The following is a 13812-nucleotide window of genomic DNA, read 5'->3' as shown; positions in this document are numbered from 1 at the left end:
TCAGGGGCTTATAAAGGTCTTTATCAAGTAGGTGTTTGATTCATCCCACTTTCAATTCGTCTCCACGGCATCCAGTTGGATTCTTAATCTCTCCAACCTCTTTTCTTTCTTCCTTACTTTTCTTTCTGGTCCTCTCTAGCATGCACTATCTCTTTGTGACACAGTGGCAGTCTAAATTCAATGCTTTGTTGTTAAGTCAGACACTGCGACCCAGATCACCGCCTCCCTGCTTTGACATTGATACTTCAGTACATGCAGCCTTGAGCTAAAATGATACTAGCTGCCAAGTGACACTGGAAACTCACATATTATCTACTTTCCACTTACATCCCAGCTCAATTTCAGAATTATAGTGGCTCAGGGTGTGTGTGTGTGTGTGTGTGTGTGTGTGTGTGTGTGTGTGTGTGTGTGTTTTATTTTTAATAATAGGCACGATGAACTTTTTAATCCAATTAACTTGCATTATGTTCAATTCCTTCATTTCCCTTACTATTTTAAACCTGTGATCTCATCCCTTACCCTATTGGTTCATTTTACACATGGTCAAATTTGATACCTTCATACTGTTTTGGCCATACTGACCCATTGCACTCAATTAGAACTCAATAAAACACATGCTCACTGACTTCACTTGCATGTATTTCTCCAGATCACCTATGTCACATTCTGAGGCTAAACCCCCGCTTGGCCTCATACTACTGTGAGGGTCCAGGCAAGTGACTTGTTTCTCCCTCAGTTTCTTCCTCTATGGACATGGGGCTGTGAGGAGACACAAGGCATGTAGGCATGGGAAGCATATCAAAGAGTCTGCATCCATAACCCTGTAAGGTTTAAACAAATGTTGGCTCCTTTCTTCCTTCTCTTATTTAAAAAACATAAGTACATATAATTAAGTATAATCTATCATAATTTTTAATATTTGAATGTGATGAACTGCAAAACAGAGATAGGAAAAGCTTTGGTCATCTAGAAATTAAAACTGGATTTATTCTATACAATATAGTAGCTCAGGGCTCTCTTAACGTAAGTCTGATGGGATAGGAATAACATTGATTTCCTTCTAGTTACTTATAGCTCTCCCTTAAAAATTCAATAAATAATAAATAAAGCTTCATAATTAAGCCACCTATTGGTTCTCACTTACTGGTTCTTACCACCCTTGTCTGGTGGTTTGCTGTGCTGTGGTGGTGTGCATGTTCCTGTGATGCTGGAAGCTAAGACACTCATATTTCAAAACACCAGCAAGATCACTCATGGCGCACAGGTTTCAATGGTCCTTCAAACAGACAAGGAAGAAGGAATAGATGGTCCACTTCAGAAAAATTAACCAATGAAAACTTTACAAATAGCAGCAGGATATTACCTAGTATAGGACTGGAAAATGAATTTGAAAGACACTCAAAATACAACTGGGAATCGCTGTCTCCTCAATGTAGAGTAGACCTCCCAGGACTTCCATTTACTGATGGGGAAAGATTCAAATGAGAAGAAAAACAGTTTCCATGCTCTGCAAGCATCCATTAATAATCCAAACAGAAATCGTACAAAGTGTGACTCTAGAAAAATTAGAAGTCATCAATGGAATGCATAAAAAGCCATAGTCTAGGCATTAGTAAGTTGAAATGGATTGGCATTGGCCAGTTAGAATTAGGTAATCATATGGCCTTCTATGCCAGATATAACAAACAATGGAATGCCATCAAATTCATCATTAAAAACATTTGCAAATCAATCCTGAAGTACAATAGTGCTAGGATACTATCCACATACCTAGACAATAGTTCTTTGGAGGAAGAGTGGGGGGAGAGGCAGTCAAGGAGAGCTGATACCAAGGTTCAAGAAGAAAGAGAATGTTTTGAAACTGATTGGTAGCAATTGATGTGCTTGAACTATGGAGTGATATGATATCTTGTATTAGCTCCCAATAAAATGGTTTTAAAACTTAATTAATTTTCATTATCATGATGACTAAAGAAAAAACATGAAAGAAAGAAAATGAATGTGTTAGTCCAGCCTGATTAGATAAATCCATAGACACTCATGTATGTATATGAAAGAGCTTTATTTTTTTAAAACATTTTATTAGGGGCTCATACAACTCTTATCACAATCCATACATATACATACATCAATTGTATAAAGCACATCTGTACATTCTTTGCCCTAATTATTTTCAAAGCATTTGCTCTCCACTTAAACCCTTTGCATCAGGTCCTCTTTTTTTATTTTTCCCTCTCTCCCCGCTCCCCAATCCCTCATGAGCCCTTGATAATTTATAGATTGTTATTTTGTCATATCTTGCCCTATCCAGAGTCTCCCTTCCCCCCCTTCTCTGCCGTCTATCTCCCAGGGAGTAGGTCACATGTGGATCCTTGTAATCAGTTCCCCCTTTCCAACCCACTCACCCTCTACTCTCCCAGCATCGCCCCTCACACCCCTGGTCCTGAAGGTATCATCCACCCTGGATTCCCTGTGCCTCCAGCTCCCATATGCACCAGTGTACAACCTCTGCCCTATCCAGTCCTGCAAGGTAGAATTCGGATCATGGTAGTTGGGGGGAAGGAAGCATCCAGGATCTGGGGGAAAGCTGTGTTCTTCATTGGTACTACATCGTACCCTGACTGACTCATCTCCTCTCCTAAACCCCTCTATGAGGGGATCTCCAGTGGCCGACAAATGGGCTTTGGGTCTCCACTCTGCTTTTTGCATGATGCCTTATACCTGGTCCCTTTAGCACCTCGTGATCACACAGGCTGGTGTGCTTCTTCCATGTGGGCTTTGTTGCTTCTGAGCTAGATGGCTGCTTGTTCACCTTCAAGCCTTTAAGACCCCAGACACTATCTCTTTCGATAGCCGGGCACCATCAGCTTTCTTCGCCACATTTGCTTATGCACCCGTTTGTCTTCGGCGATCATATCATGGAGGTGTGCAGCCAATGATATGATTTTTTGTTCTTTGGTGCCTGATAACTGATCCCTTTGGGACCACTCAATCACACAGGCTGGTGTGTTCTCCATGTGGGCTTTGTTGCTTCTGAGCTAGATGGCCGCTTGTTTATCTTCAAGTGAAAGAGCTTTATATTAAAGAGTAAGTGTATATTAAGAAAACATCCCAGCCCAGTCCAGATCAAATCCGTAAGTCTGATATTATCCCAGGTGTCCAATACTAATATTAGCACATCTGTGTGATACTAATCCATAAATTCGTCTTTAGACTCACGCAGCACAAGCAATGATGCCTAACGCAGGAAGATCGCAGGACAGTGAGTAGATGGTTTTGTGGATCCAGTGGCAGTGGAAGCATCTCAAGGCTGGTGTGGGTCTCCATGTGTCTTCTCCAGCTCTCTGAATGTCTCAACAGCAGGAAAGGGAAGGTAGAGTTAGTGGGTCTGGCCTCCAGTGAGCTATTAATCTCCATCATGCCTCCAAATGATGTTGTCAAGCTGTGATGTGACTGACAGGCTAAACTCCACCCCTTCGCTCAAGTTGATAGATTATGTAACTGCCACAGTGAATATGAGAAGAGACTCTGAAATTTGCTCTTGAATGTGGAGGAGATGATGAAGTGAAAGTGTTCAGAAGATCTCAAGGGCTGGCTCAAGAAGACAAAGTGCTGTCATGAAATGTGCAAAGTCCTACCGTTAGAAAACCAAAAGGGAAGAACACACGTGGTACTGCTCATGCTAACAAAACAGACGGGAAAAATCGAGTTTTTATTTCCAATATTGAAGGATTCTATGTCAAATTGGGGCCCCAAGGACATGTTGAGTTACACATTGCAATGCTAACGGAAAGATCAGCTGTTTGAACCCACCTGTCGCTCCGAGGGAGAGAGATGGTGCTTTCTGCTCTTAAAGCCTCAGAAATCTGAAAGAACAGTTCTACTCTGCCTTGGGGAGCTGTTATGAGTCAACTACATGGCAGTGGGCTTTGGTGGTATGGGTGAAATATTGAATGACACAGGTAGCATCAAAAGAAGATTGAATGAATACATCAAATCACTGAACCACGAAGAGCTGGTCAAAGTTCACCCTTTCAGGAGTAGCATGCGATCAAGAGCCAATGATATGAAAGGAATCAGTCGAAAGTGTACTGGAGGCATTGGTGAAAAACAAGGCTTCAAGAATTGATAGACCACCAATTGAAATGCTCCAACCAAAGGACGAGGCACTGGAAGTGAGTGCTTGTTTGTGCCAAGAAATCTGGAAGACAGCTACTTGGCCAACAGAGTAGAAGAAACGCATATTCATACACATTCCACAGTAAGTTGTGCCAACAGAATGCAGAAATTCCCTAATAATACTATTAGTGTAATAGGCAAGTACAATTTTGCTGAAGATAATTAAAAAATTATTGCAGCAGTCCACTGCCAGTGAACTGCCAGTCATATTCAGAGAAAGACATGGAACAAAGGATTTTCATTGCTAATATTAGGTGGATCTTAAGTGAAAGCACAACAACAGAAAAATGTTTGCATGTGGTTTGTTGAGTATTCAAAGCCACTAGACTAAGGGGGTCGTATTTCAAAGAATGGAAAATCCAGAACACTTTCTTGTGCTCACGGTGAACACGTACATAGACCGAAGAGGCAGTCCTTCAAACAGAACAAGGTGATATTGCATGGTTTAAAATCAGGAAAGGTGTGCATCAAGGTTGTCCACTTTTGCCCTCCTTAGTCAGTCTCTATGTTGAGGACACGATCCAGCAAACAGGACAATATGAAGAAGAACACAAAGACTAGGGCTGAAGGATGACTCCCTAACAGCCTGAGAATGACATACCTTGGTGTGCTCAAAGTGAAGAAGGCTTGAAGCACCTACTGATCAAGATCAAACCCCACAGCCTTCAATGTACATTATGCCATCACCTAAAGAAAACTAAAATCTTCAAAATTAGTTCAATAAGAAACATCACAACAAACAAAGAGCAGAAAACTGAAGGTGTCAAGGATTTCATTGTCCTTGAATCCACAATCAACACCCATGGAAACAGAATCAGAACATCAGATGATGCATTGCATTGGGTAACAAAATAACTCATTCAAGTGTTAAAAAGCGAAGATATCACTTTGAAGACTAGGTGCATCTGACTCGAGCCTTGGTATTTTCAATCGCCTCATATGTATACAAAAGGTGGACAATGAATTCAGAAAATCAAAGAAGAATTGATGCTTTTGAATTATGGTGCTGTTGAAGAAATTTCAAAGTACTATAAACTCACAGAAGAACAGACAAATCTGTCTTGGAAGAAGTACAATCAGAATGCTCCTTAGAAAGGAGGATGGAGAGACTGGTCTCAGGCCTTTTGGACTTGTTAGCAGGAAGAACTAGTCCCAGGAGAAGGCCATCATGTTTTGTAGAAAGTCAGCAATAAAGAGAAGACCCTTAATGAGATATGACACAGGGGCTGCAACAAGGGTTCAACCTGAACGATTGTGAAGATGGCATAGGATTGGGCTGTGTTTCACTCTGTTATGCATAAGGTCACTGTGAGTCAAAGCAGACTCAACAGCACCCAACCACAACAAAATTGATTGTAGCAAAGGAGCTACCTAGCAAAAATGCCAAATGTACTAAATGCATATTCCATGTATAGAGAATCCACTTGCCTACTCTCTAGCATAACTATTGTGTTTCCATTTCTCCAAGGTTCTAGCTAGCTGTCTGCTCAACTTCGTTTATAAGGAAGCTGAATTAAGTACATATCTTCTGTCCTTTAATTCTACGTAAATTACACAATTCAGATATCTTATTCAGTCCAGTTCACCTAGTTGTGTTGCCTTGGAGTCATTGTATTTTTAATTAAGCTGATTATAATAATTAAATTCTACCAACTAGAATTTGTGATAACCTAAATGTAGATTGTATAAATTATTTCCACAAAAATATCTTTGGAATTCCAGACTATCAATTCATTGTTAGATGAAGAAAATTTCATGTTTTTGAGACTTTATTTATTTATTTTATTTATAATCATTTTATTAGGGGTTCATACAACTCCCATCACAAGCCATACATACATCAATTGTGTAAAGCACATTTGTAATTCATTGCCCTCATCATTCTCAAAACATTGCTCTCCACCCAAACCCCTGGCATCAGGAGACTTTATTTAGATAGTTATTTGGGATTCATGAACCATAGTTTGAAATAATTTATCATGCTTATTATTAACATCTATTTATCTGATAACAATAGTGCTTAAAAGACAATTCTTTACAAAAATATTCATTCAGATATTTTGGTATTTTAACAAAAGTCTATCCCTCAAAACAAACCCATTTCTGGTTTAGGAAATTTTACTAATATAAAGGCTCCCATCCTTAACTTCATTTTCAATTAGAAGACTCTTACCTTCTAAATTTTTTTAATACTCTGGAAATCAGTTCATGAATTTAAGAATAGATTCATGTCTGTCTAAGCCATATAACTGACTTTTAAATTTGTTTCAATTATCTGGTCCTGTTTATTCAACAACTCCATCAAATAGTTCACTTCTTAAGTTCTCCCCCAAAGCGGCTTTCTTTTGATAGTGAACACATGCATTCTTAGAAGTTTCATGCCTAGGTACATACACGTCATCTTAAAACTACCACATTGAAACAGACTTCTTTTAAATTCTCTTATTAATCCCATCCATTCCCATGTTTTCACATTTTATTTTATCTTGGTGAAGGATTTCAGAGCAAATTCATTTTCCATTCAAAAATTCATATGCATTTTGTTTTATCTCATTCACCATAACCCCTGCAGTTTAGTATCACATATTCCACTTTCCCGTGTTTCCTATTTCTATTCCTCTGTCTTTCTCTGCTGACCATTCTCAACTTTGTCCTCGAGTAAATGCAATCCTTGTGATCTCAAGGGGTGGTTGCTCTAATAGGTGCATACTTCACTAGTTTTACTGGTTTCCTTATAGACCTGTCTATTGTTTGGCTTGAAATTGAGCCATCAGGGTGAGCTCAGTGCCAGACCTGAAGGGTGACCAAGGTCCATGGTCTTGGGGGTTCGACCAGTCTCTAGCTGACCAGTAAGCCTGGTCTTTTGTATGCATAGAATCTGTTTTATTTGTGGAGAGTTGAAAGTCTATTTACCACTCAGGATACAATAAAATAGTGTGATTGCTTTGCCTATGTAATTAGCATTTTAGAGCGAATGTTTCTAGCAAGTATATCATTAAAAAGCATTTGCACATTAGCGACTAGTACAGTTTTCACTTAGCACCTCTATAAACAAGTCGTATGCACTAAACACATACTCTAAACTTAAATAAACAACCCAATTACATGTTCGAATTCACTTTCAGAAAGCCTAATGACCTAAAGACAGACATTTCTCTTATAACTGAAGTTGCTTCTAAGGAACAGCTTCAAATGCCACCTAGATACCAGCTTATTTACATTCTCACTGTAATTGGTTCAGCCTCACGGAGACCCTAAGTAAGATTTCTAAGACTTTGAATCTTTATGGAAGCAGACAGCCTCATAATTCTCACTCAGAGCAGCTGGTGGATTTGAACCACTGATCTTGCAGTTAGCAGGCCTGGGTTCCTTTCTTATTGAAATCGGTGGTATTTTTAAAAAGATAATCAGAAAAATAAACTAAAAATATTAATCCGATAAATTTGTAAACTTGAACATAGTTGTTTGAATAATGAAGAAAAAAAGGAGCCGTGGTAGAACATTCATCAAACGTTGGGCTACTATTCCAAAAGTTGGTGGTTCAAATCCACCTAGCATCTCCAGCGGTGACACACTTGGGATATACTCCGATGAAGATTAAACCCGAACAGAATCAAATCTGTTGCTATGAAGTCAATTCCTACATAAAGCAAATCCATAAAGTTAACATCTGGGAAAACCCTACTTAATCACACGATGTCGATACAAGTCTAAATCAGCTCAATAGCACACAGCAACATAGAATGGAATTGATATCCCAATTCCACGATTTTAATGTTAGATTAAATTAGCCTGGAACAATTTACTCAAATCCTCAAAAATATGAGGCTATCTGCTCCCATAAAGATTTTTACCCTCATAAATTCTATAAAGGGTTCCTACAAACGAAAATCAACTCAAGGACAGGGAGTCTCTATATCTGTTTCCTGTTTTGTAAAACACAACTCCAACAGTCTTCTTTTCAAGTTCTTTTTAAAATTATTTTATTGGGGGCTCGTACAAGACTTCTCACAATCCATACATACATCCATTGTGTCCAGCACATTTGTACACTTGTTGTCATCACCATTCTCAAAACATTTGCTTTCTACTTGAGTCCTTGGTATCAGCTCATTTGCCCCCTTCCTCCCCGCATCCCCTTCCCTCATGAACCCTTGATAATTTATAAATTAATTGTCATATCTTACACTGTCCGACGTCTTCCTTCACCCACTTTCTGTTGTCCATCCCCAGAGAGGAGGTTATATTTAGATCCTTGTAATCACTTCCCCCTTTCTACCCCACCTTCCCTCCACCTTCCCAGTATCGCCACTCTCGCCACTGGTCCTGAAGGGTTTATCTATCCTGGATTCCCTGTGTTTACAGTTCCTATCTGTACCAGTGTACATCCTCTGGTCTAGCCTGATTTGTAAGGTAGAACTGGGATCATGATAGTGGTGGGGGTGAGGGGAGGAAGCATTTAAGAACTAGAGGAAAGTTGTGTTTCATCGTCGCTCTGCTGCACCCTGACTGGCTCGTCTCCTCCAAGTGACCCTTCTGTAAGGGGATGTCCAGTTTCCTACAGATGGGATTTGGGTCCCCAATCTGTACTACCCCTAATTCACAATGATGATTTTTTTCCCTTGATGCCTGAAACCTGATCCCTTGGACACCTCGTGATCACACAGGCTGGTGTGCTTCTTCTGTGTGGGCTTTGTTGCTTCTGAGCTAGATGGCTGCTTGTTTACTTTCAAGCCTTTAAGACTCCAGATGCTATATCTTTTGATAGTCGGGCACCATCAGCTTTCTTCACCACATTTGCTTATGCACCTGCTTTATCTTCAACAATCGTGTAGGGAAGGTGAGTCTCATGGAATACCAGTTTAGTAGAACAAAGTGTTCTTGCATTGAGGGAGTACTTGAGTGGAGGCCCAATATCCATCTGCTACCTTAATACTAGACCTATAAATATATGTACATAGATCTATTTCCCCATCATCATAAATAAGTATATTTACAAATGTACATACCTGTATTTAGACCTCTGTAAATGCCCTTTACCTCCTAATAGACCTATAAATATATGTACATAGATCTACTTCCCCATCATCAAAAATAAGTATATTTACATATGTACATACCTGTATTTAGACCTCTGTAAATGCCCTTTGCCTCCTAGTTCTTTCCTCTGTTTCCTTTTACTTTCCTCTTGTCCCACTGTCATGCTCAGCCTTCATTTGGGTTTCAGTAGTTCCTCTCCGTTACATTGCCCTTGCTCCAGCCCTACCAGGCCTCTTACTTTGGATCAGTTGCTGTTCCCTTGTCAGAGTTTGTTAACACTGCTTCCTTTCCTCCACCTCCCCCTCTCTCCCATGTCCCTGCCGGAACCATGGGTCCCATTGTTTTCTCCTCCGGATAACTTATCCAGGTTTGCTCCCTTCTTGATTGGTTCCATTTTGGGGGGTTCAGACAGTGCTGCTCCCCCCCCATATGACCCCAAAAATGTCCTCTATCGCAGTCTGCTCCAGTAAGGGGACAGCGTGACACTGAGATTTACATGGGATTATCCATTGTAAAGGTACCTATCAAGCATAGCACTGAATACATAGCAATTAATATATATGAAAGTAGTTGCATAAACTAATTATTCTATACATAAAAAAACAGACAACTTGCAAACCACAAGCTAGCTGCTAAACCCCTATATATGCAGACCATGAATCTCCGCTTCTATTCATTGGACCTTCAATTGCCTCTCACTATCAGCATAGATCTCATCCTGCACAACCAAAAGAACAATCTGGCTACTCATACTATATCATATTAACATGTAAATCCATCAATTCAATGAAAAAAATAAAAAACAAGTGGTTCATTCATGACTCATTTATTCATAACAATCTCAAACTTGTCACCCAAAAATCAGTTTTTACAGCTGCAGTTAAATGAAGCAAACATATTCACATCCAAATTCATTCAGTGGTGTCAAAAATAAATATAAGCAAACCATCTGAATAGAGAAGACATGGCTAGTCCCCTAAAATGTGGATTTTAAATATTAAAGAGAAAAGCCACCATTATTTTCAAGAGAACAAGCTGTAATCATGTGTAAACATTATTAATTTACACAAGCAATGACCCTGGTTTTCTGACTACATTCAATAATTGCACTTCAGGTCAAAGACTTAACACAACCACATATTAGAGAGGAAAAGAAAAGGACCTTGTCTCTACTGCAAAATTCCTGGATAATAAAAGCTAGGATGTCATAGTGATATATGCGAACATTGCTTTTCTTCTGGGCCTAAACTCATCACAATAGTGAAACTCTTTTTCCCTAGGCTTGGCTTATAATTAGAAATTAGATGACTCAATAATTTAATGACTGAAACCTTTATTAAAGTCAAATGACCTTTCTAATTAAATTTTCTCCTAATTTATAAGCTCTGGTAGGCAGGTGACTTCCCAACAGATAATAATGGCTCCATATTATTCCTATTAAAAGAATTTTTCCTCTGTGTTCATCCTTCGATTTGACATTCTAACAGGAATAAGTAATTGGTAAAACTTTTTAAAGTACAGTAAATTATTAATGCAGTCTGGTAAATGCTGGGATTTATCTTTTTATACTGTACCTGTTTTCTTCTTTCATGAAAAAATACTCAAGCTAAAATACTGTACATTTCTATGGGCTCCCCCCCCCCATCCCAAAGGATTATCGCTAATGAGGGGAAATGTGTACAATTTCATTACAGCACTAAGAAAAAAATTTTTAACTTGAAAGACTGGAGAGCCGAATGGAGATATGTACATAAAATTGGCATCGGGGTCAGAGATTCTTGCCACGCACTATGCATTTATAGGATCACCCAAACGAATAAATTTAAAAGGTTTGAAAATATGATCTTTTCATTTGAAGTATTTGCATTCTTAATCTTTAAATATTTGTTTAAACTATGAAAATAGTTAAATAATTATATTAAGGTATCATGATGGAATGCTTTCAAGTATGGAAATTCAAAAATATATTATCATCAATATACGGATAGATACCACTTTAAATCTATGAATTTCATTTGTAGGAAATTAACAAAGTAAAATCCTGACGCATGCAACTGTTTTGGTATCTGCTTGAAATGGCCTATTCACCGGCACTTCTCCATCAATCCAAGATGACACCGACAAGCTGCTTTACTGTCTCTTTTCCCCAAACACCCCAAATAATCGACACAACTAAGACAAAGTTATTTAAGTGGCAGGGATATCAGTGCATACTTGGCAAATTTCACATGTTTATCAGGCTTCTTGGATTTTTCATTCATATAGAAAAATAAACAGAATTTACCCCAAAAGGAGCACCACCTGAGAGAAATGCACATAGCAAATGCGTGCTATGACTACATCATTCCCAAAGGATATGTGGGAAGAGTCAGCTCAAATTACACAAAACAGCACCAAACACCAACAAAACCAGTAAAAAGACATAGGAACAAAATTCTTCTGAACCATAAACCCCTAATTAGCAAACATTTTAAAGTAATGTACGATGGCTGGATTGTTTGCTCCCTCTCTATCTATCTTTCTCTCTCTCTCTCTCTCTCTCTCTCTCTCTCTCTCTCTCTCTCTCTCTCTCTCTCTCTCTCTCTCTCTCTCTGCTGTATGTTGCAGCTCTCTTTACTACAGGAAACCCAATTTCAGCTTTCATAATGCTTTCAAATGAGCTTTTCTTAGCAAATGTACTCCTCCATCAAGCAAGGCCATTGAGGCAACTTCATCTTTCATGTGCTGCTCAATGGAAGAAATGTTGGTTCCTAATTCAAAAATTAATTCTTCAGCCTTTTTCTTATTAAGAGGCACAAAAGAAACCATGGCTATAATTTAGCGTCAGAATGCTATCTTGGAGACTCGCAGGCCAAATGAAAGCTTGGGGAAAGGAAGATGATGCTAGGGTGACTGTGTGGGCGGCGAGGCGGGAGGGGGAGGACGGAGAAAGGGCTGGGGACAGGGAGAGTTCGAGAAAGATGCTGGTCAATTCCGAGATGATGCAGGAATGACATGGCACCTAGGCAACACAAGTCCACGTTCACTCCCGGCGGAGTGAGCTTCGGTTTCTCGGGCGTCTGCCTACAGCTGCGAGTAGGTGCACACGCAAACACACCACCTTTTATTCTGCGACTCCCGGGAGGAGCGTGGCGGGGAAGCGTCGCTGGATTTGGCTTTGCCACAACAAACGATTTCTTTCTCTCCGCACCCCGCCTCCCTGCTAGGGGCAGGCGACGACCGTCTCCAACCGGAGACAGCTGAGAGGAGGGAGAACCAGGGCGCGAGGGACAGCAGGAGGTGGGGGGGGGGGCAGTGAACAAAACCCCACAGCTTCGCGGAGAGCCCCGGGGAGGGTGGCAGGAAAAGGAGGGGGGTGTCAAGCCCGGCAAACAGGAGACGGGACCGGGAAGCGCCCGGGCGCGCCACGCAGCCCAGCTGCCCGGGGCAGGCGCGCACCGAGCGGAGAAAGTCGCCCCGGCCGGCCGTGGACCCCCTGCCCGATTTCCCAGACCCGAGCGACGGGAGGACACGGCTTTGTAAGGCAGGATGAAGCAGACCGGAGGGCCACGGGCGGGGGTGGGGACAGAGGATGCCCCGAGTCCCGAGGACCCCGCCCCACGGGCACTGCCGCTCTGCGCCCCCACCCCCCGGCAGCCGCAGCTCTGAGCCACCCTCGGGCTCCCGCCGCCCATCCACGTTCCAACCGCCCGGACGCGGGGCGCCCTCCGGCTGCGTCCCACCGGGCGCGGCGCGAGCTCACCTGCCCACGAAGTTCTCGAGCACCGAGCTCTTGCCGGCGCTCTGGCCGCCCACCACGGCGATCTGCGGCAGCTCCAGCAAGCAGTTCTGCCCCAGCGCCGAGAAGGCGTCCTGCAGACGGTTCACCAGCGGGATCAGCTCCTCCATCTCCCGGTTCCCCATCGTGACCGCGCGGCGGGCTACCCGGCGGGGTCTGGACGCTCGACGATGCGGCTCCGCGCCGGGCTGCGCCGCTCTCTCGGCCGCCGCTGCGCTCGGCTCCGTCAGCCGGGTCTCGGCACCGACGTCGGGTCTAGCCTCCAGCCCGCCCGCCGCTGGGCTCCTGACAGCTAACGGCCCTCAGCGCGCCTGCGCGGGCGGGAGGGGCGTGGCCTGGCTGCGCGACGGCCCCGCCCACGCCCCGCCCGGCGGCGGCTCCGCCCCGGGGTTCCCCGCGCAGCCCACCCCGCCCACCTCGAGCTGCGTGCCGGCTGGGACCGGAGGCCACGGCCTTTGCCTTGTGCTGCCCAGCTGAGTCCACGTGACAGCACTTGGTCGGGGGACAGCAGGAGCTCACCCTTCCGGCAGCTCCCCACGCCAAACCTCGCAGGAAACCGCCGTAGAGATAACAGCACAACTACCACCGTGCTCGCTACACCGCTGCAGCAGGTCCACTTCATAAAAGGAAATCTCCCGGCGTCGTGCCCAGTTCCAGAACCCGCAGTGGGTCCTCGAGAGGTGGCCGGCCTCATGAAGACATCCTTCCTCAATCAGACATTCATGTCAGGTCCTGCAGTGGGACCCGACCTATATCTTTAATGGCTCTCCTCGCCAACAAGGATGAAGTCCCTAGAGCTTTGGTTTCCGGTTCGC

General features: G+C 42.6%; 1 protein-coding gene across 4 annotated transcripts in view; it reads right to left on the bottom strand.

Moving 5' to 3' along the window:
* The window catches only part of DNM3 (dynamin 3), a 701664-nt gene extending 688387 nt beyond the window's left edge, over window positions 1–13277 (bottom strand). For all 4 annotated transcript variants that reach the window (XM_075565015.1, XM_075565024.1, XM_075565031.1 and 1 more), the window contains exon 1: window positions 12962–13277. In XM_075565015.1, the coding sequence (XP_075421130.1) occupies window positions 12962–13122 (161 nt within the window). In that variant the 5' untranslated portion in view covers window positions 13123–13277. The remainder of the gene's footprint in view (window positions 1–12961) is intronic.
* Between the last annotated feature and the right edge of the window lie 535 nt (window positions 13278–13812).

This window comes from Tenrec ecaudatus, chromosome 1 (assembly GCF_050624435.1).
Source record: "Tenrec ecaudatus isolate mTenEca1 chromosome 1, mTenEca1.hap1, whole genome shotgun sequence".
NCBI lineage: Eukaryota > Metazoa > Chordata > Mammalia > Afrosoricida > Tenrecidae > Tenrec > Tenrec ecaudatus.
This window is presented reverse-complemented; position numbering and strand designations above follow the sequence as displayed.